Source organism: Macaca fascicularis, chromosome 14 (genome assembly GCF_037993035.2).
Source record: "Macaca fascicularis isolate 582-1 chromosome 14, T2T-MFA8v1.1".
Taxonomy (NCBI): domain Eukaryota; kingdom Metazoa; phylum Chordata; class Mammalia; order Primates; family Cercopithecidae; genus Macaca; species Macaca fascicularis.
In genome coordinates, this window is record NC_088388.1 from 55,744,413 (window position 1) to 55,770,734 (window position 26,322).

General features: G+C 36.8%; 1 protein-coding gene across 9 annotated transcripts in view; it reads left to right on the forward strand.

Moving 5' to 3' along the window:
- Positions 1-26,322, forward strand: part of SBF2 (SET binding factor 2) — a 519,142-nt gene that overhangs the window by 214,109 nt on the left and 278,711 nt on the right. For 7 of the 9 annotated variants that reach the window (XR_012423398.1, XM_045370372.2, XM_045370373.2 and 4 more), the window contains exon 3: positions 23,843-23,980. The exons of the other annotated variants lie outside the window; for them this stretch is intronic. Coding sequence is in view for 5 of the 7 variants with exons in the window: in XM_045370372.2 (XP_045226307.1) it covers positions 23,843-23,980 (138 nt within the window). In the remaining 2 variants the exon portion in view is untranslated. The remainder of the gene's footprint in view (positions 1-23,842; positions 23,981-26,322) is intronic. 9 annotated transcript variants of the gene reach the window in all.

Genomic DNA, 26,322 nt, shown 5'->3' on the forward strand with positions numbered 1-26,322 from the left:
ATTACAGGCCTGAGCCACCGCGCCTGGCAAGTAGTTTGTGTCTTTTAGAGAATTTCTTTATTTCATCTAAGTTGTCAAGTTTATTTATAGGATGTTTTTCATAATATTCCCTAATGTCCTTTTAATAGTTATAGAAGTTCTAGTAATATCATCTTATTCCAAATATTAGCATATTTTTTCTCTTTGTGTGATCAGTCTGGCTAGAGTTTTTTTTTTTCCATCTCAAAGAACAAACTTTTGCTTTAGTTGATTTTTTATTACTGTGTCTACTTTTTGTTTTATTGATTTCTGTATTTATCCCTATTATTTCTTTTCTTGTTTATTTACTTTAATTCCCTCTTCATCTAATTTCTTAAGGTGGAAGCTGAGTTCATTGATTGAAACTTTCTATAACATTTTAAGTGTTTAGTGCTATAAATTTCCCCTTACGTACTACTTTAGTAGCATCCGACAAATTTTTATAGGTTGTTTTCATTTTCATTTAGTTCTAAATAATTTCCAGTTTTTCTTTTGACTTCTTCTTTGGCTCATGAGTTATTTAGATACGTATTTAGTTTTTAAATTTATGAATTTTCAAGAGATGTTTCTGTTTTTCATTTCTAATTTAATTCCCTTTGACATAAAAACTTATTTTATGTTGTTTAAATCATTTTGATTGTATTGTGGCTTATTTAGTGGCCCAGTATATGGTCTGGTTTGGCAAATAATTCAGATGTACTTGAGAAGAATGCATTTTCTGCTTCTGCTATATGGAGTATTCTATAAACATCAAATAGGTGAAGTCGACTGATAGATTGTTCAGATCATCTGTATCCTTACTATTTTTCTATTTGTTCTATCAGTTATTGAGAGAGGGTTTTGAAATCTTTGACTGAAATAGAGGATATTTTCTCTTCCCTCTTGCTGTTCTATCAGATTTTTTCATATAGTTCAAAGATCTTTATTATGTACAAAAATGTTTAGGATTTTATGTTCTCTAGATTAATTGGCCCATATATCATTATAAAACGTCTTCTTTGTTCCTGTTTAAAAAAATTTCTGAAATCTACATTGATATTAATATAGCCACTCTAGCTTTATTTAATGGTAGCATAATATATCTGTTTCCCCTCCTTTTTCTTTTAACCTTTTCGAGTCTTTGTATTAAAAGTGTTTCTTGTACACAGTATGTAGTTGGGTCTTGGTTTTTTACGTGGTCTTAAAATCTGTTTAATGTGATGATTAATATGGTTAGGCTGGAATCTATTATTTTACTGTTTTCTGTTCATTCCATTGGTCCTTTCTACCCTTTAGTTTTCAGTCTTCTTTTAGGTTAGTCCTTTGTTGGTTTATTAGTTACAACTCATTGTTTTTTCATTTTAGTGGTTACTTTTGGGCTTAAACAATACTTGTATAACCTATGCAGTCTTTAATTTGAATATTCTACTTTCAAGTGATACTGTTTCACTTTTCCTATACTATAAGAACTATATAGCAAGAGTACTCTTTCATTTCTCCCTTCCCAAATTTTGTGCTATTGTTGACATATATTGTAGTTTTATATATGCTATAAACCCCATGCTGCAGTGTTATTTTTATTTATATAGTCAATCATCTTTAAAAGAGATTTAAATAATAAGGAAAAAGTCTTATGCATTTATCTGTGTAGTTACTCCTTCTGGTATTCTTCATTGTTTTATGTAGAGTCATATTTTAATCTGGTATTAGTTTTTGCCATTATTTCTTAAAATATTTTTGCTCCCCCTGACACCTTAATTCCTGTTACTTATATTTTAGGCCACTTGAAGTTGTCTTACAGCTCACTGATCCTCTTTTCATTTTCTGTCTCTCTCTCTCTCTCTCTCTCTCTCTCTCTCTCTCTCTGTGTGTGTGTGTGTGTGTGTTTTATTTTAGATTATTTTTATTGGTGTAAACTCAAGTTTACTAATCTTTTCTTCCATAGCATCTAATCTGTTGTGAATATCATTTGATTTGTCTTTTATCTCAGACATTATGGTTTTAAACCTTAGAGGTTTGAGTTTTTTTATATTATCATTTCTAACTTTTAACAAATTTTTGACTGGGCACGGTGGCTCACGCCTGTAATCCTGACAATTTGGGAGGCCAAGGTGGGCGGATCACGAGGTCAGGAGATCAAGACCATCCTGGCTAACATGGTGAAACCCTGTCTCTACTAAAAATACAAAAAATTAGCTGGGCGTGGTGTTGGGTGCCTGTAGTCCCAGCTACTCAGGAGGCTGAGGCAGGAGAATGGTGTGAACCCAGGAGGTGGAGCTTGCAGTGAGCCGAGATTGCACCACTGCACTCCAGCCTGGGCGACAGAGCAAGACTCCGTCTCAAAAAATATATATATAGGCCGGGCGCGGTGGCTCAAGCCTGTAATCCCAGCACTTTGGGAGGCCGAGACGGGCGGATCACGAGGTCAGGAGATCGAGACCATCCTGGCTAACACAGTGAAACCCCGTCTCTACTAAAAAATACAAAAAAAACTAGCCGGGCGAGGTGGCGGGCGCCTGTAGTCCCAGCTACTCGGGAGGCTGAGGCAGGAGAATGGCGTGAACCCGGGAGGCGGAGCTTGCAGTGAGCTGAGATCCGGCCACTGCACTCCAGCCTGGGCGACAGAGCGAGACTCCGTGTCAAAAAAAAAAAAAAAAAAAAAAAATATATATATATATATATATATATTTTTTGCTTTAGGTTAGAGGGTACATGTGAAGGTTTGTTACATAGATAAACATGTGTCAGGGGGTTTGTCATACATATTACTACTTTACCAAGTTATTAAGCCCAGTATCCAATAGTTATCTTTTCTGTTCTTCTCCCTCCTTTCACCCTCCCTTGTCAAGTAGACCCCAGTGTCTGTTGTTTCCTTCTTTGTGTTCATATGTTCTTATAAGTGAGAACATGCGGTATTTGCCTTTCTGTTCCTGCATTAGTTTGTTAAGGATGATAGCCTGCAGCTCCATCCATGTTTCAGCAAAAGACATGATCTCATTCTTTTTTATGGCTGCATGATATTCCATGTGTATATGTACCACATTTTCTTTATCAGGTCCATCATTGATGGGCATTTACGTTGATTCCATGTATTTGCTGTTGTGAACAGTGCTGCAGTGAACATTCATGTGCCTGGGTCTTTATGGTAGAATGCTTTATATTCCTTTGGGTATATACTCAGTAATGGGATTGCTGAGTTGAATGGTAGTTTTTCTTTTAGCTCTTTGAGGAATCACCATACTGCTTTCCACAATGGTTGAACTAATTTGCACTCCCACCAACAGTGTATAAGGGTTCTCTTTTCTCTACAACCTTGCCAGCATCTGTTATTTTTTGAATTTTTAATATAGCCTTTCTGACGTGTGAAATGGTATCTCATTGTGGTTTTGATTTGCCTTTCTCTAATGATCAGTGATATTGAGCTTTTTTCCTTATGCTTATTGGCTACATGTATGTCTTTTTTTAAAAAAATGGTCTGTTCATGTCCTTTGCCCACTTTTTAATGAGGTTGTTTTTCCCTTATAAATTTAAGTTCCTTATAGATTCTGGATATTAGACCTTTGTCAGATGCATAGTTTGCAAAAATTTTCTCCCAGTTTGTAGGTTTCTGTTTACTCTGTTGATGGTTTCTTTTGCTGTGTGGAAACTCTTAAGTTAAATTAGACCCCATTTATCAATTTTTGGTTCTGTTACAGTCGGTTTTGGTGACTTTGTCATTATTCTGTTGATAGTTTCTTTTGCTGTGTGGAAACTCTTAAGTTAAATTAGACCCCATTTATCAATTTTTGGTTCTGTTACAATCGGTTTTGGTGACTTTGTCATGAAATCTTTGCCTGTTCCTAGATCCATGAGGGTATTACTTAGGTTGTCTTCCAGGGTATTTATAGTTTTGGGTTTTACATTTAAGCCTTTAATCCATCTTGAGTTGATTTTTGTATATGGTGTGAGGGAGGGGTCCAGCTTCAGTATTCTGCATATGGCTAGCCAGTTATCCCAGTACCATTTAGGGAGTCTTTTCTCCATTGCTAGTTTTTTGTCAGCTTTGTCAAAGATCAGATGGTCATAGATGTGTGACTTTATTTCTGGGCTCTCTGTTGGTCTCTTCCATTGGTCTGTGTGCCTGTGTTTGTGCCAGTGCCATGCTATTTTTGGTTACTGTAACTTTGCACTATAGTTTGAAATCAGGAAACATGATTCCTCTAGCTTTGCTCTTTTTGCTGAGATTTGCCTTGGCTGTTCAGGCTCTTTTTTGGTTCCATATAAATTTTAAAATAATTTTTTCTAGTCCTGTGAAGAATGTTGGTAGTTTGATAGGAATAGCATTGAATCTGTAAATTGCTTTGGACAAGGTAGCCATTTTAATGATCTTGATTCTTCCTATACATGAGCATGGGATGTTTTTCCATTTGTTTGTGTCTACTCTGATTTCTTTGAGCAGTGTTTTGTAATACTCATTGTAGAGGTCTTTCACCTTCTTGGTTAACTGTATTCCTATGTATTTTATTATTTTATGTGTGGGAATTGTGAATGGGTTGCCTTTCTGATTTGGCTCTCAGTTTGGTTGTTATTGGTGTAATAGGAATGCTAGTGGTTTTTGTACACTGATTTTTGTATACTGCAACTTTGCTGAAGTTGTTTACCAGCAGAAGGAGCTTTTGGGCTGAGACTATGGGGTTTTCTAGATATAGAATCATGTCATCTGCAAACAGAGATAGTTTGACTTCCTCTCTTCCTATTTGGATGCCCTTTATTTCTTTCTCTTGCCTGATTGCTCTGGCTGGGATTTCCAATACTAAGTGGTGAGAGAGGGCATCCTTGCCTTGTGCCAGTTTTCAAGGGGAATGCTTCCAGATTCTGCCTGTTCTGTATAATGTGGGTTGTGGGTTTGTCATAGATGGCTCTTATTTTGAGGTATGTTCCTTCAATATCTAATTTGTTAAGAGTTCTTAACATGAAGGGATGTTTTATTTTATCAAAGGCCCTTTCTGCATCTAGTGATATAATTATGTGGTTTTTGTCTTTAGTTCTGTTTATATGATGAATCACATTTACAGATTTTTATATGTTAAACCAACTTTGCATCCCAGGGATGAAGCTTACTTGGTCATAGTGGGTTAGCTTTTTGATGTGCTGCTGTATTCAGTTTGCAAGTGTTTTGTTGAGGATTTTTGCATTAGTGTTCATCAAGGGTATTGGCCTGAGGTTTTCTTTTTCTGTTGTGTCTCTGCCAAGTTTAGGTATCAGGATGATGCTGGCCTCATAGAATGAGTTAGGAAGAAGTCCTTCCTCCTCAATTTTTGGGAATAGTTTTTATAGGAACATTACCAGCTTTTCTTTGTACACCTGGTAGAATTCAGCTGTGAATCCATCAGTTCCTGGGCTTTTCTTTGGTTGGTAGGCTATTTATTACTGATTCAATTTCGGAGCTTGTTAATGGTCTGTTCAGAGATTCAGTTTTTCCCTGGCTTAGTCTTGGGAGGGTATATGTGTCCAGGAATTTATTCATTTCTTCAAGATTTTCTAGTTCTTGTGTGCGTAGAGGTGTTCATAGTAGTTTCTGATGGTTATTTTTGTTTCTGTGGGTTCAGTAGGAACAATACCGTTGCCATTTCTAATTGTGTTTATTTGGGTTTTCTCTCTTCTTAATTAGTCTAGCTATTGGCCTATTTTATTAATTTTTTTCAAAAAGCCAATTCCTGGATTATTGATCTTCTGAATGGCTTTTTGTGTCTCAATGTCCTTCAGTTTAGCTCTGATTTTTGTTATTTCTCATCTTCTGCTAGCTTTGGGGTTGATTTGTTCTTGCTTCTCTAATTCTTCTGTTTTGTGAAGTTAGGTTGTTAATTTGAGATATTCCTAACTTTTTTATATGGGCATTTAGTGCTGTGTATTCTTCTCTTAACACTGCTTTAGCTGTGTCCCAGAGATTCTGGTATGTTGTATCATTGTTATCATTATTTTTAAAGAACTTCTTTATTTCTACCTCAATTTCATTATTTACCCCAAAATCACTCAGGAGCATGTTGTTTATTTTCCAAATAATCATATGGTTTTGAGCAATTTTCATTGTGTTGACTTCTATTTTCATTGCACTGTGATCCAAGAGTGTGTTTGGTATGATGTCGGTTCTTTTACATTTGTTGGGGATTGTTTTATGTCCAATTATGTGGTCAATTTTAGAGCATGTGCCATATGGTGATGAGAAGAATGTATATTCTGTTGTTTGGGGGTGGAAACTTCTGTAAAGGTCTATGAGATCCATTTGGTCCAGTGCTGAGTTTAGGTCCTGAATATTTTGGTTAATTTTCTTATTTAATTTAGGATAGTTAGGTCTTCTTGTTGAATTGAACCCTTTATCATTATGTATTGCTATTTCTTGTCTTTATCTTTGTTGCTTTGAAATCTGTTCTGTCTCAAATTAGCATTGCAACTTCTGCTTTTTTCTGTTTTTCATTTGCTTAGTAGATCTTTCTCTATCCTTTTATTTTGAGCCTATAAGTGTAATTATACATGAGATGGATCTCTTGAAGACCACATATCATTGAGTCTTATTTTTATCCACCTTGCTACTTTGTGCCTTTTAACTGGGTCATTTAGCCTGTTTACATTCAAGATTAATATTGATATGTGTGGATTTGATCCTGTCATTGTACTGTTAGCTGGTTATTATGTTGGCATGTTTGTGTGGTTGCTTTACAGTGACATTAGTCTGTGTGTTTGTTTTTGCATTAGCTGTTAGAAGTCTTTCCTTTCTATATTTAATGTTCTTTTCAAGATCTCTTGTAAGGCAGGTCTGATGGCAATGAAGTCCCTCAGTATTTGCTTATCTGAAAAGGATCTTATTTCTCCATCACATAGGAAGCTTAGTTTGGCTGGATATGAAATTCTTGGTTGAAGGTTTTTTTTCTTTATTAATGTTGAATATAGGCCCCCAATCTCTTCTGGCTTGTAGGGTTTCAGCTGAGTGGTCTACTGTCAGCCTGATGGAGTCCCCTTTGCAGGTGACCTGCCCTGTCTCTCTAGCTGCCTTTAACATTGTTTCTTTCATTTCGAAAATCTGATGATTACTTGTCTTGGGGATGATCTTCTTGTATAGAGTGTTGCAGGAGTTCTCTATATTTCCTTAATTTGTTGCAGGTGTTAATGTATTTCCAACTGATTGGCCTCTCTAACAAGGTGGGGTAAGTTTTCATGGACAGTATCCTGAAATATATTTTCCAAGTTGTTTGCTTTCTCCCCCTCCATTTCAGAGATGGCAATGATTCGTAGATTTGGTCTCTTTACGTAATCTCATACTTCTTGGAGGTTATGTTCATTCCTTTTTATTCTTTTTTCCTTATTTTTTTCTGACCATCTTATTTGAGAGAACCAGTCTTCAAGTTTTGAGATTCTTTCCTCAGCTTGATTTATTCTGCCCTTAATACTTGTGATTGCATTGTCAAATTATTGTATTGTGTTATTCAGCTCTATCAGACCCGTTAGGTTCTTTTTCATATCAGCTATTTTGTCCTTTGGCTCCCATATCACTTTATTGTGATTCTTATTTTCCTTGGATTAGATTTTGCCATCCTCCTGAATCTTAACAATCTTTGTTTCTATCCATATTCTGAATTCTATTCGTCAATCCATCCAGTTTGGCCTGGTTAAGAACTCTTGCTGGAAAACTGGTGCAGTCATTTGGAGGACATAATGACACTCCGACCATTTGAGTTTCCAGATTTCTTGCATTGGTTCTTTCTCATCTGTGTGTGTGGGTGTTTCTTTAATTGCAGTGTAGACTGAGTACACTCAATAGACTTCTTTTCTGGATGTTTTCACCAGGCCAAGACTTTGTGTAGGGTCTTTATTTGAAGCCTACTTCTTGTCTCTGGTTTTAGAAGGGGGGTATGTTAATGAGGTATTTTTGGTGTTGAAGCTTTGGGGTATGATCCAGCAGGTGACACTTAGCCTTATTGGTCAGTTGGTTGATTCTTGCTTGGTTGTGTGTCTTCCCTATGTTTCCTCACAGTGTAGCCATGTTCCTTCTCAGTGCTGTGAAAGTATGGGTTCCTCTCCCACTTGAAAACTGGCTGTAGTTCATGACTTGGTACTCCTGGGCTGCCCACTGCAACTTTGGGGCAATCTCTGTGTTTATGTTCCTTCCTCAGCTTAGAGGCAGCAGAGGAAGAGATCTTAGTAGTAGTTGTGGCCAAGGGTCATTTGCTTGGCTCCTGGAGGCTCCACCCTAGAGAGATGCAAGTCAGCAATTGCTCAGTGCAGTCATCCCAGGATGGAGAGTTTGTGCTGTGGACCCAAGCCAGGGGTTCCCTTTCTGATGATAAGACATGGGGGGTTTGTGGGACCCGTGGGAGACAGACTAGTCTCCTCTCCTTGGGTCAACTGCCACTTGTTGGAGGTGTGGATAAGGTACTTAGAGTCAGTCTTTGCTCCTTCGTCAGTCCAAGAGTGACAAGGGCAGTTACATTGCAGAGATAGTGGCAGAGAGGCTGTGTCCAGGGTGTTGCTGAGTTGGTACTGGGTTAATAGTTCTAGCAGGGGGTGGCTGGAGGCTTAGGCCTAGAGGACCTGCCCAGTGAGGAGATATGGGAAAAGGCACCCATGTAACAGTCTGACCACTTTTCCATAGGGCTGCTATAGTATGCTTGGGGCCCACAGCAGTCTCTAGTCACCTCAGATTTTCCAGAGCCTAGAAGTGTCACCAGTGTAGGCTGTGAAACAGCAAAGATGGGAGCCTGTTTCTCCCTCTGGGAGCTTTGTCCCAGGGAGGTACTGACCTGTTGCCAACCCAAAGGCACCTGTAGGAAGTGACTGGAGAATCCTGTTTGGGAGGTCCCGCCCAGTGAGGAGGAATGGGATTGAGACTGCTTAAAAAAACAGTCTGGCCACATTTTAGTAGAGCAGTTGTGCTGTGCTGGGGTCCAATTCAGCCCCCAGTTGCCTCAGACACTCCAAAGCCCAAAGGCTGGAACGATTAAGTCACCCAAACAGCGAAGATGGTGGCCAGTCCCTCCCTCTGGAGCACCATCCCAGGGGAAATTCAGTTCTCTGTTGGCTGGAGACCTTAGGCGGGGGTGGCTGGAGGCCCTGGTTGGGAGGTCCTGCTGAGTGTTGAGGAACAGGATCACCCACCCATGTAAAGCAGCAGTGTGGCCACGTTTTGTTAGAACTGCTTCTTCAGCTAATAAACAACTTCAGCAAAATTGCAGGATACAAAATCAATGTATAAAAATCACTAGCATTCCTATACACCAACAACAACCAAAACTGAGAGCCAAATCAGAAAGGCAACCCCACTCACAACTGCCACACACAGAAATAATATACCTAGGAATACAGCTAACCAGGAAGGTGAAAGATCTCTACAATGAGAATTAAAAAACACTGCTCAAAGAAATCAGAGAAGACACAAACAAATGGAAAGACATCCTATGTTCATGTATTGGAAGAATCAGTATCATTAAAATGGCTACACTGCCCAAAGCAATTTACAGATTCAATGCTATTCCTGTCAAACTACCAATGACATTCTTCACAGGACTAGAAAAAATTGTTTTAAAATTTATATGGAACCAAAAAGGAACCTAAATAGACAAGGCAAGCCTCAGCAAAAAGAGCAAAGCTGGAGGAATCATGTTACCTGACTTCAAACTGTAGTACAAGGCTACAAGTGGCCAAAACAACATGGCATTGGTACAGAAACTTTTCTTTTGTGATCTTCGTCTTGGAATTATTTTAAACTTATAATTAGTTTGCAGGATATTGTATCTGTTTTGTTTTTTCTTTTTTTTTTCTTTTTTTTTTTTGAGACGGAGTCTTGCTCTGTGCCCCAGGCTGGAGTGCAGTGGCGCGATCTCGGCTCACTGCAAGCTCCGCCTCCCCGGGTTCACGCCATTCTCCTGCCTCAGCCTCCCGAGTAGCTGGGACTACAGGCGCCCGCCACCTCGCCTGGCTAATTTTCTTGTATTTTTAGTAGAGACGGGGTTTCACCGTGTTAGCCAGGATGGTCTCGATCTCCTGACCTCGTGATCCGCCCGTCTCGGCCTCCCAAAGTGCTGGGATTACAGGCTTGAGCCACCGCGCCCGGCCTGTTTTGTTTTTTCAAAACTTGAATCTTCAAAGCTATTCCAAATGTTTGTTTTTCTCTTTAATTTTCTTCTTGAAATTTTTATATTCATTTATAATTTTTAATATTTTTTATTTCAATAGCTTTAGTGGGGCATAAGTGGTTTTTGGTTATATGGACAGATTATAGCATGGTAAAGTCTGGGATTTTAGTATACCCTTTACCAAGATAGTGTACTATGTACCCAATAGGTAGTTTTTCATTTCTTACCCCGTCTACCTTCCCCATTTCCCCACTTCTGGGACTCTGTTGTGCATTATACCACTGTAGGCCCTTGCATAATCATAGCTTAGCTCTCACTTAAAACTAAAAAATGTGGTATTTGATTTTCCATTCCTGAGTTGTTTTTCTTAGGTAATAACCCTCCAGTTTAATCCAGGTTGCTGCAAAAGATATGATTTTGTTCTTTTTTATGAGTTAGTAGTATTCCATGGTGGGTGTGTGTGTGTGTGTGTGTGTGTGTGTGTGTGTGTGTGTGTATGTATGTATCATTTTCTTTATTCACTCATCTGTTGGTGGGCACTTAGGTTGATTCTTTATCTTTGCAATTGTGAATTGTGCTGTGATAACCATAATTCATGCAGGTGTCTTTTTCATATAATGAATTGTTTTCCTTTTGGTAGGATACCCAGTAGTGGATTGCTGGATCAAATGGTAGATCTACTTTTAGTTCTTAGAGAAATCTCTTTACTGTTTACATTCCCAGCAGCAGCATATAAGTGTTCCCTTTTGACCACATCCATGCCAACATCTTTTGTTTTTTTACTTTTTAATGATAGTCATTCTGGCCAGGCTTGGTGGCTCACACCTGTGATTCCCGCACTTGGGGAGGCCAAGGTGGGTGGATCACCTGAGGTCAGGAGTTCCAGACCAGCCTGGCCAACATGGTAAAATCCCATCTTTACTAAAAATATAAAAATTAGCCAAGCATGGTGACACGCACACTTGTAGTTCTGGGAGGCTGAGGCAGGAGAATTGCTTGAACCTGGGAGGTGGAGGTTGCAGTGAGCCGAGATCTCGCCACTGCACTCCAGCCTGGGTGACAGAGCAAGACTGTCTCAAAACAAACAAACCAAAAAAAAAAAAAAAAGCAAACAAAAATAACGGGCATTCTGGTTGCGGTAAGGTGGTATCTCATTGTGGTTTTAGTTTGCATTTTCCTAATGATTAGTGATGTTGAACATTTTTCATGTTTCCTGGCGATTTGTATATCTTCTTTCAAGAAATATCTGTTCATGTCATTTGCCCACTTTTTAATACAATTATTTGTTTTCTTCTTACTAATTTAAATTTCTTACAGATTCTGGATATTAGTCCTTGTCAGATCCATAGTTTAAAAATATTTTTCTCCCATTCTGTAAGTTGTCTGTTCACTCTGTTGATTATTTCTTTTGCTTTGCAGAAGCTTTTTTAGTTCAATTAGGTCCCCTTCATTTATTTTTGTTTTTGTTGTATTTACTTTTGGGGCCTTAGTCATGAAATTTTTACATTTAAAGCCTTAATCTGTTCATGAGACTGATATACCCAAATATTCAAAACTTAGAAGTTAGGTTAGCTTATCCTTTGTCTTTGAGAACATATTAAGATTACAAATAGGATCTTTTTTTCTAATTGCTTATTGCCGGTGTCAAAGAAAACTTTTGATTTGTGTATATTTGTATGTCTGCCTACCTAATTAAACTCTTACCAATTCAAACAGTGTTTAGTCAGTTTGTATGTATTCTCTAGGCAGACAATCATATTATCTTACACATAATGAAAGTTTTATTAGAGTGGTGAGGACAATGCAAATATTGTATGGTAGTAATAAAATATCTGGATGTAAATTTTTGCCAAAAGCAATATAGGTCTCCCATTTCAGTTAAGCTTCCATTTTAAGCAAATAATTTTGGATAGTCCCTTTTAAGTATATACTTTATCAAAAGCTGCTTATTAAAATTGGGCATATATGTGACATGCATTATTCTGTAAAAACAAAATATTTGAGATTTCACAAACTCTTAAATTGACTTCTCTTCCAAAGTCTTCTGCCCACTATATTTTCTCTGAACTTTTTTTTTTTTTTTTTTTTTTTGGTGGAAGAACAGAATGTCGCTCTGTCACCCAGGCTAAAGTGCAGTGGCGTGATCACAGCTCTCTGCACCTTCAACCTCCCAGGCTTAAGCAATCCTCCTACCCCAACCTTCTGAGTAGTTGGGACTACAGGTGCATGCCACTCCCCTTGGTTATTTTATTTTATTTTATTTTATTTTATTTTATTTTATTTTATTTTATTTTATTTTATTTTATTTTATTTTATTTTTTCAGGACAAGGTCTCACTCTGTCACCAAGGCTGAAGTGTAATGGTGCGATCTCAGCTCATTGCAGCCTCTTATGCCTAGGCTTAAGTGATCCTCTGGCATCAGCCTCCCAAATTGCTGGGATTACAGACATGAGCCACCACGCTGGGTCTTTTTTCTTTTTGAAGAATATCTATATAATGTTCAGAGCACACATCTGACTCTGCCCTGGCCTGGCTTGGCACAGACTTCAGTCTCCTAAAGCTTCTATTACTTTATTCACAAATCAGTTATTCTTTGGTCAGAATATAGTTTATAATAACAGTTCTTTGTTATCACTTCTTTTCTATCCTCTTTAGAAATGTATTAGCAAAAACAAAACAATTTTGGGGTTACTTAACCTTTAAAAAGGAATTCAAGGACAATTAAACATTTTTGTGCTCAACTTGTGCATGCTCTAGAAAACCAGTTCTATTTCCCTGGGAAAATAAAAAGACATGTCTGGAAATATTTATATACTACTATGCTTATTTCAGCATTAATTATAAAAAATAATAAACATCTTAACCAACAATAGGGAATTGGTTATATTTTATTTATATCTACATGATAGTATAATATTCATGATAAATATATAATATATAAATATTATTCATAATAATATTTATATAATATTAAAAATATATAAATACATGGGAAAATACATGTTAGAGGAAGTGGAGAAAAACAGGATTCATAACTGTATATACAGTATGCCCCCATTGGATAAACACACACACAGACACACACACGCATACCTTCAGAGATAAATGGTTGCAGCCGGGCGCGGTGGCTCAAGCCTGTAATCCCAGCACTTTGGGAGGCCGAGACGGGCAGATCACGAGGTCAGGAGATCGAGACCATCCTGGCTGACACGGTGAAACCCCGTCTCTACTAAAAAAAAATACAAAAACTTAGCCAGGCGAGGTGACGGGCGCCTGTAGTCCCAGCTACTCGGGAGGCTGAGGCAGGAGAATGGCGTAAACCCGGGAGGCGGAGCTTGCAGTGAGCTGAGATCCGGCCAGTGCACTCCAGCCTGGGCAACAGAGCGAGACTCCGTCTCAAAAAAAAAAAAAACAACAGATAAATGGTTGCTAGGAAATGTTACATGTTACAGAATTTATTTCACTTTCATATTATTTAAATTTTTCTGCCATGTATTTATATTAGTATAAAATAATATGCATAAGGTGATTTATGAAGATAATTTAGAAGTGAAAGAACATGGGTTCTAGAGATGCAGAGACTTGGATTCTAGTCCTGCCAGTGTCACAAACTCTTTATAACCTTAATGTCTAACAGTCTTGGTTTCACTGTTTGTAGAATGAGTCTTGTGAGATATGGTTATATATAAAGTATCTTACCAACTAGAGAGATTATTGTATTAGCACGTACCTTTTATTTGCAGATGGATGGCCTAATTGCAAATTATCTACTTCATACATTTTGGCAATTAAACAAGCAAGTAAACGAAGCAGGTGTTTGTAATGCATTAACGTATAGACTTTAGCAATGTCTAACAATTCCAGCCTTGCAACCTTGAAGTATAATTTGCTTATAGGTTATACTAAGTTCTTGAAGAAAAGTAGAGATAAACAAATGCATGTTGTAACATTTTTATGGGCATGGTATGTGTGAAATGGTGAGGTCAAGGTAGAAGGGAGTTGTCAAAAACATACGTCATTGCTCATACACTCATGCATGTATGAAAACAGTATTATTTGTCCGATTATGTGGTATGTTTTGTCACTTCAAATATATGTGTTTTCTCAGTGACTTGAAAAAAGGAGGGCGCAGTGTTAAGTCAGTCTGTTATGAAGTCAGTTCTAAACATTTTGGGTTTTGCACCTGTGATAGCTTTTTTTTTTTTTTTCTGTTTGCCTATAAAGACACTGGGGAGAGAAAAATCCTGATTTTTATCCTGTTTGTTTAATGCTTATCATCCTGCTTACTATCTTTTAGTGACTACTCTCCAGCTGTCTAAACATTTTCCTCACGTTCCTGTCGGAAGTGTGACTTAAACCCAGGTTCAAGAATTGGGATGTCCACATCCTCATTGTTTATTTCTCTAACACATTTTTAGTTAAGAATGGAAAAGACTAAGCCAGCTAGCATTATTACATTTGAAACCCAAATTCTATGAGGAGTACTTCTCTTTAAATTGTGGGTTTGTATTCTTATACTTCAGAATCTATTATTGTTTAATCTTATGATACGGTGAATTTGAAAAAGAGTCATTTAACTGCAAGTTAGGGTCATTTCTTTTCATCCTTTGAAAAAGAATATTTGTAAACTGAATTGTGTAAATTATTGTTATATTTCTGACTATGTCTGTTAGTGTTTTGTTTTATTTGAGAATATAGAATTCAAAATATTCTGTAAAATGTGATTCTAATGGTATTTTTAAATGCACAGTATATTTAATGTCATTTACATGTGAAATAGAGAATCTCATATGTAACCAGTGTCTAGTTAACTATCTTGACAACCTCTCTGTCAAAAATGTGGTAAAAAAACATCTGACCAGGCCAACCGTTAATTACTATACTATTTGAGCTGTGGTCACATTAAGCTGAGTTTTGAAGAAGTCTGTTGGATCTGAAAATTGATCCTTGGAAATTCCCAAAAGTTTTAAGGGTAATACTTCCTAATCGCAGAATTATCTTATAGTGTAAACTAACATATTTATGAGGCTATTTAAGTAACTAAGGTGATCTTACTACCTAAACACTCACATTCTTTTTTTGGATGTTATATGTTTATTATTTTCTATTAGAAGAAGGAATTTTCTTATAGGCTTTTTAAAAAGAGACACATTTAATTTAAAGGTTATACATTAAAACATGGCTCAATAGCAAAGGTCTTGGGAAATATTGAGAACCTATAATATTTCATTTCAAGAGATCATTTAATTTAGTCACAGTGCTATGGACATCTTTTGTTATTCTGTTATATTTTTCTTATATTGTCTGTGTGTGCAAAGCATTTGAGAAAAGTGGGCACATTAATAGTTATTTTTTCTAGTTTCAGGCAGCAAAATATCTCACTGCCCATTTAAGTAATAGATTTACTGTAGTTTCCCCCTTAATCCATGGTTTTGCTTTCTGTGGTTTTATTTATCCATGGTCAACTGAGGTCCAAAAATATTAAATGGAAAATTCTAGAAATAATTCATTGGTTTTAAATTATGCACCATCTGAGTAGTATGATGAAATCTCACACTATCCCACCTGGGATATGCATCATCCCTTTGTCCAACATATCCACACTGTATACACTATGCATGCATTAGTCAGTAACCGTCTTATCTGATTTACCATCAGAAGGTCAATAGTAGCCTATAGCTGTGTCACAGTGTTTATGTCATTCACCTTTCATCTCATCACAAAGGCATTAAATCATCTCACATCATCACAAGAAAGGTAAGTATAATACAATAATACATTTTGAGAGAGACCCCACTCATATAACTTTTATTATAGTCTAATATCATAATTGTTATATTTTATTATTAGTTATTGTTCATCTCTTACTATGTATACTTATAAACTAAACATTATCATTGTTATGTATGTATAGGAAAAAACATAGTACATATAGGGTTCCATATACATACATACATACATAGTACATATAGGGCTCAGTATTATCCACAGTTTCTGGTAACCACTGTGGGATCTTGAACATATCCTCCAGGGTAAGAGGGGACTTATATGCCTATATGTATATGGTTATAAAAAGTTGCATTGTTATTTCTGTTAGGTAACTTCAATTTGAGAAGTCAAATATATTTGGTAGAATTAGAACTAAAATGAAGAGATTTTGCTTTTTCTTATTGAAAACCTGTAGTTTCTTTAAAAATGTGAAAATAAGCAGTCATCATTCTCTAGTGTATGTTTTTTGTACCATTTACCAAGCCTAGTGATTAGCTAATGATCATGAATGACAGACTTCTATGCAAATGGAATTATTTGCTGTTAATTCACAGAACTGATTCACTTTTTATCAGAGGGGCAGTTTGTGGTGGTGGTAGAACTGATGATGCAGGCTGTATCATTACATTATGTTATAACCCAAGCTCACATACTTCTTTCCTGATTCTGAGGCTCATTTTAGAAAATGATGTACCTTATTCACGAAAGAAGTTTGTTGAGAGAAAGTAAAAGGATTTTGAAAGATATTTTTGGCTTTTGTTGTAGCCTGATAAAACGTTCCAGTTCTACCAAGGATTATACCTTTCTATTACCCAAGCAGTTTAAGCCAAGGGTAGTTACATGTTAACACCCATTCTCATTAGAATAGCAGTTCCCATAATTTTAGTCTCAATACCCTTTATACTGTCACAAATTATTGAGAACTCTAAAAGAATTTTGTTTATGTGGTTTTATCAGTTCATTTATATATTAGAAATTACAACTAATTTTTTTTTTTTTTTTTTTTTTTTTTTTTTTTGAGACGGAGTCTCGCTCTTGTTGCCCAGGCTGGAGTTCAATCACGCGATCTTTGCTCACTGCAACCTCTGCCTCCCAGGTTCAAGCGATTCTCCTGTCTCAGCCTCCCAAGTAGCTGAGATTGCAGACATGTGCCACCACACCCAGCTAATTTTTATATTTTCATTAGAAGCGGGGTTTCACCATGTTGACCAGGCTGATCTCAAACTCCTGACCTCAATTGATCCACCCACTTTGGCCTCCCAAAGTGCTGGGATTACAGGCGTGAGCCATCGCACCCGGCCACAACTAAAATAATTTTTAAAAAAATTTTACCCACTTTTAAATAACAAAATCCCATTCCATGTTAACAAAAATACCATGTTTTTATGAAAAATAACTGTCTTTTCCAAAACAAAAAAAATACAGAAAAGAGTGATACTCTTACATTTTTGTAAATGTCTTTGATATTGGCTTCATAGAAGCAGCTGGATTCTCATACCTGCTTTTGCATTCAAGCTCTTGGATTTGATTTTTTTGGTTGAAGTATATGAAGCAAATCAAATCTCACAAATATGTCATTGGAAAAGTAAGGAGTATTTAGTAGCTTTTTCAGATAATTACGGATACTCTTCTTTATATACTGCTCCAATATCCAATGAATAGTAGTTTCTTAAAGGTTAGTTACTGTGGAATTTGTAACCATGTCTGTGAATTTTTTATATTGTTACATTAAAATCTGTTGGTGTACTGGGCACTTTGAATGGATCTTTCACATGCATGATTTTATATCATGCACTGGTCATTTGGCAAATATGGGTTTAGTGAGTTATATACAGCTTCCAAATATTGACACATGTCACTATATAATACTTAAAATATAACATTAACTAATAGTATAATATTTGTCATAGAAGTCTTAAAATATTGCAAAACTGTCAGGTACTTGAAAGCTCATATTTTATCATTGATAACAAATTTTCTCTCAGATCTTTATCTTGAAGTGACAGGCCCAGATGATTCATGTTGAGAAAATATCTGCCAAATACATGTCTGCCAAAATATGTTTGGCATATATAATGCCAGTTATAATGAAATTAAAATGTTTATTGCCTCATCAAGGGCCTTTTCAATTAAGACTGACTTTTTTATTGCAAATGTGCAGCTATAAAGAATACAGCAATTACTAGTATGGTTTGGTGCCACTGCTTTGATTCCTATTAAGACACAAGCAGTTTTACTCACAGGAAAGAAACAACCAATATCTCAGTTTTATTATGAAAATAATTTTGACATTGGGGACTCTTTTGATAGCTGCTATTCTAGAATAAAATAGGTTTATTGCAGTCACAAATAAGCCTGAGATATAGGGTTATGGAATTTAGTATAGATGGGTTGTTGAGAGAAAAATATATGGGTATCAAGGGCAATTTTTAATATCTGCAGGTTCCTAAGGGCTGACTGTGGGACTTGATTATCTGGAGATTTTGATATTAGTGAGGGGACCTGTAACCAATCCTCCACAGATACCAAGGGACACATAAAGACAATGATGTCGGTTTTTCTTTACCAGATTAGTATTAATAGATAAGAAGTTCTAGGGAAATACAGAGGAGAATAGGTTGTCATTATTATTGTTGTTGTTATTCATAATAAAGATGATTTTGGAGTATAGTAGAGGAACAGCCTGGCCTGATTCTTTGGTTTGGAGAGGGCTAGAGAAGCTAGGAAGTTTCAAAGAAGACTTCATAGAATAAATGATTCTTAAGTGATCAGTAATATTTTGAATAAATTGCTATTTTAAACTGAATATATAATAGAAATGTTTTTACTGATTTGCTAATTAAGGTACGGTTAAGCCTTTCTCTAGAGAAACTGTGAACATGATTAACATCCCTCTCCAAATGTAGGAAATCATGTCGATCTTATTTTCTGATGTCTCTAGACTCATACAAGGTAGGCAATGAGACAGTGAAAGCAGGAGCTAGTTTTGAAAAATGTCTGTGCAAAAGAGGAAAATGTCAAAGAGATGATGATAGAAACATGGGTTGGATCAAAGAGGGTCACGGTCATAATACCTAACATTTACATCCACTGGATTATATGCCAGGGGCTTCTCTGAGCACTTTGCCATGTGTATGTAAGATCAGTTGAATGTATTTATGTAAGTCTACTTCTGGGCTTTCTGTTCTGTTTCGTTGATCTGTTTGCCTATTCTTTTGCCAGTACCACACTGTCTTATTTACTATAGCTTCCTGATAGGTCTCAAAGTTTGGTAGTGTCAGTCCTCCAACTGTTTTTCCCCAATATTGTATTGGCTATCCTGGATCTTTTGCCTCTCTTTATAAACTTTAGGATCATTTTGTTAATATCCATAAAATAACTTGCTGGGATTGCTTTTGGAATTATGATATGGGTCAAAGTGGGATGAACTGACATTTTGTCAGTATTGAGTCTTCCTTTCCATGAACATGGAATCTCTCATTTATTTAGTTCTTTGATTTCTTTCATTAGAGTGTTACAGTTTTCCTCGTATAGATCTTTTGCATATTTTGTTAGATTTATACCTAATTATTTCATTTAGTGGAGTGCTAATGTAAATGGTATTATATTTTTGCCTCAAATTCCACTTATTTCTGACATAAAGGAAAAGTGGTTGATTTTTGTATATTAACTTTGTACCTTAGAACTTGTTTTTGTTTTGTTTTGTTTTGTTTTGTTTGAGACGGAGTCTCCCTCTGTCACCCAGGCTGGAGTGCAGTGGCCGGATCTCAGCTCACTGCAAGCTCCGCCTCCCAGGTTTACGCCATTCTCCTGCCTCAGCCTCCCGAGTAGCTGGGACTACAGGGGCCCACCACCTCGCCCAGCTAGTGTTTTGTATTTTTTAGTAGAGACGGGGTTTCACCGGGTTAGCCAGGATGGTCTCGATCTCCTGACCTCGTGATCCGCCTGTCTCGGCCTCCCAAAGTGCTGGGATTACAGGCTTGAGCCACCGCGCCCGGCCTTAGAATTTGTTTTTAATTGTTTATTAGTTCCAGGGGTGGTTTTTGTTTGTTTGTTTTGTCCTTTCAGATTATCTGTTTACACAATCATGTCATCTGTGAACAAAAGCAGTTTTGTTTCTTTCCTCCCAATATATATACTTTTTATTTCTTTTTCATTTTATTGCTTTAGCTAGGACTTCTAGGATAATATTAAGAAGCGTGGTGAGAGGGGCATCCTTAACTTTATTCCCCTGATCATTTGAGTTTTTCATCATTAAGTATGCTATTAGCCATAGGAGTTTTTTTTTTTTTTTTTAAAGATATTCTTTATCAAGTTGAGGAAGCTTCCCTCTACTTCTAGTGTACTGAGGCTATTTATCATCAATAGGTATTGGATTTTGTCAAATGCATTTTCTGCATCTATTGGTATGATCACATGATTATTCTTTAGCCTGTTGATACGATGTAATGGTTTAATTGATTTTTGAATGGTTAACCAGCCTTGCATGCCTGGGATGAATTCCACTTGGTTATGATATTCTTTTTATTCATTGTTGAATTCAACTTGCTAATATTTTTGCTTTTATGTTTATGAGCAATATTGGTCAATAATTTTTATTTCTGTAACTGTCTGTATCTGGTTTTGGTGTTAGTATAGTGCTGGCCTCATAGAATAAAGAAGGTATTCCCTTTGCTTCTGTTTTCTGAAAGAGTTTGCAGATAATTGGTGTACAGTTGTCCTTTGGAATCTGCAGGGGGACTGGTTCCAAGAATCCCACACATATACCAAAATCCGAAGATGCTCAAATGTTTTATATTAAATGGTGTGGTATGTGCATATAACCCATGCATATCCTCCTTTATATTGTAAATCATCTCTAGATTACTTATACCTAAGACAATGTAAATGTTATGTAAATAGCTACTACCTGGATTTTTATATATACTATTTTTATTGTTGTATTGTTATTTTTCTTTTTTTTTTTCCAAATATTTTTGATCCATGGTTGATTGAATCCACAGATGTAGAACCCACAGATACAGAGGGCTGACTGTAACTTATTCCTTAAATGTTTAAAAGAATCCACCAGTCAATTCATCTGGGCCTGGGGCTTTCTGTTTTGAAAGTTATTAATTATTAAGTTTCTCTGACAATATAGGACTATTCTGATTGTCCATTTCTTGTGTGAGTTTTGGCAGATTGTGTCTTTCAAGAAATTGGTACATTTCATCTACATTGTCACAGCTCTGGGCATAGAGTTGTCTATAATATTCATTGATTATCTTTTAAAAGTTCATGGGAACTTTTGTGTGGAGGAAAAGTTAAATATTAAATTTGAACTCAATTGAACGTGGACACAAACAATGGTCACCAAGTCCTGGAACAGGTTGTGTGAGCCCCTTGAGGCGTTCTTCCAGCACTGTTTCAGAGAAATCTCTATTTCAATCTATTCCTATACCTTGGTTATTGAAAAGCAATAGGCTGGGTGCGGTGGCTCACACCTGTAATCCCGGCACTTTGGGAGGCCAAGGCGGGTGGATCACTTGAAGTCAGGAGTTCAAGACCAGCCTGGCCAACATTGCAAAACCCCATCGGTACTAAAAATACACGAATTAGCCGGGGACGATGACGGGCACCTGTAATCCCAGCTACTCAGGAGGCTGTGGCAGGAGAATCACTTGAACCCAGGAGGCGGAGGTTGCAGTGAGCCAAGATCGTGTCACTGCGCTCCAGCCTGGGCGACAGAGCAGGACTCATCCCAAAAAAAAGAAAACCAATAGACAATCATAAAAACAAGTTGACCTTTTTGTGTTCCTTGAGCACACTCACCAAGGGCCTTCGTGACTGGACCTCCTGCCAAACAACTCGTTACAAAAACAGCTAGGTTCCCACGCTGCGCCGAAGCTTCATGAGACCTCTCCTTGTCTGTGTACAGACAAGTGGCTGACTATGGTGCCCAGACTGTTGCTTCCCAGTCTGGTGGTTGTTAGAAACAAGTGCTCGGAGTCACAAAGTGAAACCAGCACTCAGGCAAAAAGCGTTCTCAGCAAGGCAATTTACTTCTGCCGAAGGGTGCTCCCTGCATCAGCCACGATTGCAAGAGCACACTGAACAAATAGGGTAGATGCGCAATTCGCAAGCGAGTGGGTAGCAATTGTTCTTCTGCTATGGCACAAGATGTGTCTGGACATGTCTGGGCAAGTTAGGGCACGGCAAGAGCAGGAGGGCTGCTTGCAGGCTAAAAACGAGAAAGTACAAGGAGATAGGGCCTTCGAACCAAGGACATTACACAATTAAACCCTTTGAAGAGGAATTCACCACCTCTGGCATGGTGAATCCTCCATAGTCTGGTGAGTGCGGTGTCCAGCTCTGGAGCCCAGGCTGTTGCTTCCCAGTTTGGTGGTGAATCCTCCATAGTCTGGTGGGTGTAAAGACATTTATCTCTTTTTCCCTTCTCCCCTTCGCATTGCAATTTGCTTATTATATCATTTGCTTATTATATCAATTTGCTTATTTTATTAGTTTGCTTATTGTATCATTTGCCTGTTAAATCTACATATGGGATAAAGCTTGTTTACCTTTAAAAGTATTGTGTGTGTGCCTTTTCTTCTCTCGCGGGTCTCCCGCCCAGAACAATCTGTACTGATATTCCCTCTTTCATTTCATTTGTTAGTAATTGGTGCCTTTTTTTTTCTTAATTAGCCTGGCTAGAGGCTTATTAATCTTTTCAAAGAAGCAGCCTTTTATTTTATTGATTTTTCTCTATTGATTTTCTGTTTTCAATATCATTGATTTCAATTTTAACTTTTATTTTCTTTATTTGCTTACTCTGGATGTAATTTGCTCTTTTCTAGTTTCCAAAGGTCAAAGCTTAGATTACTGACTTTAGATCTTTCTTCTTTTCTAATATGTGCATTCAGTGATATAAATTTTTCTGTAAGCACTGCTTTCACCACATCCCACAAATTTTGATGTTGGATTTTCATTTTCAGTTAGCTCAAAATATTTTTAAAATTTCTCTTGAGATTTCATCTTTGACTCATAATGTTATTTAAAAAGTATTATTTGGCTGGGTGCAGTAGCTCATGCCCATAATCCTGGCACTTTGGAAGACTGATGCAGGAGAATTGCTTGAGTCCAGGAGTTCGAGACCAGCCTGGACAATATGGAAAGACCCTTTCTCTACAAAATAAAAAATAAAAAATATTAGCCAGATATGCTGGTAGTTGCCTGTGGTTCCAGCTACTCAGGAGGCTGAGATGGGAGAATTGCTTGAGCCCAGGAGGTTGAGGTTCAAGTGAGCTGTGATCATGCCACTACACTCCATCCTGGGTGACAGAACAAGACCCTATATCAAAAAAAAAAAAAAAAAAAAAAAAAAAAGTGTTGTTTAACCTCCAAGTATTTCTGGATTTTCCAGCTATCTGTCTGTTACTGATTTCTAGTTTAATTCTGTCATGGTCTAACAGCAGACATTGTATGATTTCTCTTCTTTTAATTTGTTAAAGTATGTTTTATGGACAAGAATATGGTCTGTCTTGCTGAACAATATATCTCTTTTTTTTGTAATGAATTGAAGACTCTCAGATTCATATGGAAATTTTAAAATAACACTATTTTCTCTCAGTGATACATATTTTGCACTTGATTTCCAATTTATTCCATGATTTGTTCTCATAGTTAGGAGGGAGTCTTTCATTTTGATGTGGTGTTCCTACATATGCCAACCTAGGTCTCAGAAATGGCACCCAGAGTGGCATCTGTGGGAAATCTAGGCTGTCTTCATGAAATATATATGCACATTGGTGAAAGTTTTCAACATTATGAATCTGTACATGAACTTTTTTTTTAAATATTGGCTTTAGAGTCATACCTCATCAGGCAGGAATTTGTTAAAATGGGCAAACATTTAAAATTTCTCAGAGATTAACTACTAATTAACTTCTATTATTTTTAAATGTTACTTTTTTTTTTCTATTTCATTTAGTTTTGTCAGCCTGGCGGGTGGCAACTGTCCAGAGAGAGGAAGCAGCCAACGTTCTTTGTGGTTGTCCTGACAGATATTGACTCAGATCGACATTACTGCTCATGCCTGACCTTCTATGAGGCAGAGATTAATCTTCAGGTACAAAAACCTTTACTAGCTAAAGTACAGTTGAAGGTACAACATTTAGGAATGTTTTTTATATGCCATATTTTTGTTAAAACTGCAAGTTTGAGTTTTATGGGCTAGCTTAAGAAGCGTGTAGAAATTTTTATGTTTAAGGTTGGAGAGGAGAGCAACATGGTAAAATTACTTTCCAGATTTAATTGTCCTTTTTCGAAACATTGATCATAATCTGAATATTTCTAAAAATAGTGCATCCTTGAATTGGTTTATTAAGAATATTAATTTCTTCTCTTGGTGAACCTATGATTTTCCCTGCCAGCCCTTCTCCTGGGAGGTCTTTCATAGAATGTGGAACATTTACTCAAAATGTTTGCAAATCGTAATTACAATGCCTGACATTATTGTTTAGGCATCCAAATGTTAACTCATTCTTCTTAGGGGTAATGTTATCAACATGATCAGGCAGAAATTCATAAGCTAGAACTATGAAGACTTAGAAAATAATTGCCCTTTCAGACTATTGGTTGAGGTTCTTAATTTCACACTACTGGCTCTACTTTCTCTAAGCAGAAAGGAGTCATAACAAAGTATTTGGCAGCTTATGAAATTTTAGGGGTGAGGGACAAGCAGGGAACCAATTCTGGGTACTAGGAACAGCCCAGCTTGGTGCTAGTCTCATAGAAACCATATTCCTTCCACCTTTTACCACTTGGCACTTATGATGCTGGGTATATATCAGACATTATAACCTTCACCATAGTTGTGCTAGAATATCCATTCTCCTGCAGATATTCACACTGCTGACTTCTGCTTTAGTCTCACACTGCTGACTTCTTTTAAGTTTTACATGAGTTGTTTCTTTGGTGGAAGTAAGATTGCATACAGAGCCCATTTTGCCCCAAAAAATGAAGGGATTTTTTTTTTGTTGCTGCTGGTGGTGGTGGTTTTTCTTTCCAGGCTCTATAATACAAGAAGGAAACTGTAAAGGGGATTTGGAAGATACTGAGTAAGCCAGTTTGCATAATCTGCTGTAGTTTCTGCTACATATAGAGTATCACTACTGGGGGGAAAAGATTGGCCTGCTTTCTGAAATGGCTTAACAAAGGAGTGTTTGGTAGTTTTGATTATGTTTATTAAACTCTAAGATCTGAATTTTTTGGATGCAGAAATCTGATTTTTGAGTAAGAGGAGACAAATTACCTTTCATGATGCAGACTCATTACTCAAGTTCATTAGACTGATGTATTAAAACCAACATGCTAGATTACTAATTTATAGAGAATGTGAAAAGTGCTGAAAATGCATATAGAACAAAATATGCATCATCAGCACGTTGTCTTCCTGTCACCAGATCTTAGTAGAAAGCCATATCAAAGTATGGACTTTTGATTATGGAATCAAACTAAGGGATATTTGATGTTAAATACTTGAAGACTATCAGACGAACATAGCCTGTTGCTTCTATTTGAAATCAGAGATTATGTTATCAATGGGGACAGAAAACTTTAAGTGTGATTTAAAGTCTCCTTTCCCCTGGATAATGTGTGGATGTATGTTGCCAACAAATAGCTAATCAACTTCTCATTTTGATCAATTCAATCTGAATAAGTTAGAGAGTGTTCTCTACCCAAGAACCACTTTGTCTCTTTTATTGGCCTTTCATTTCTCTGTTGATCTTTAGCATTTAAGTTAATGCTGAGAATTCAATATTTTCTGTTATTTCCATATTCTTGAGGGTATTGCTTCACAACTCCTTGGAATTATCTAATGAAACTAACTATAATTATTTAGATTCTCCCTCTTCACTATTCACCCCTCTTCTTCTAGACAAACTATCAGAAAGGCAATATATTGACATTATATTAATAGCAGATGTTTATAAATAGGTTCTAGGAATTCCTGGGTATTTTTCAAACTTTTAATTTGGAAATAATTTTAAACTTAAAGAAAAGTTGCAAGAATAATGCAAACATGTATATAGCCTTTACCCATATTCACCTGTTGTAATATTTTGCCCCATTGATTTATTTGAGGTCTTTCTTCCCTACCCTTCCTTTCTCCCTTTATCCCTTTTTCCCTCTTCCCCTCTTCCCCTCCCTTCCCTCCCCTTCTCCCCCATACACACATACACAGTTTATTTTTTCTGAACCATTTGAAAGAAAGTTGCATGTATCATTTACCCTTACCCTAAATTCTTTAGTATATGCTTCAGAGGTACGTGGACAGTATGTAAACAGTACAGTTATCAACCTCAGGAAATTTAACATCAATATAATAAAACCTACCATCCATGTTCCAGTTTTGTCATTTGACCTAATAATGTCCTTTATAGCACCCCCATCCCTTTTTTCTTCCAG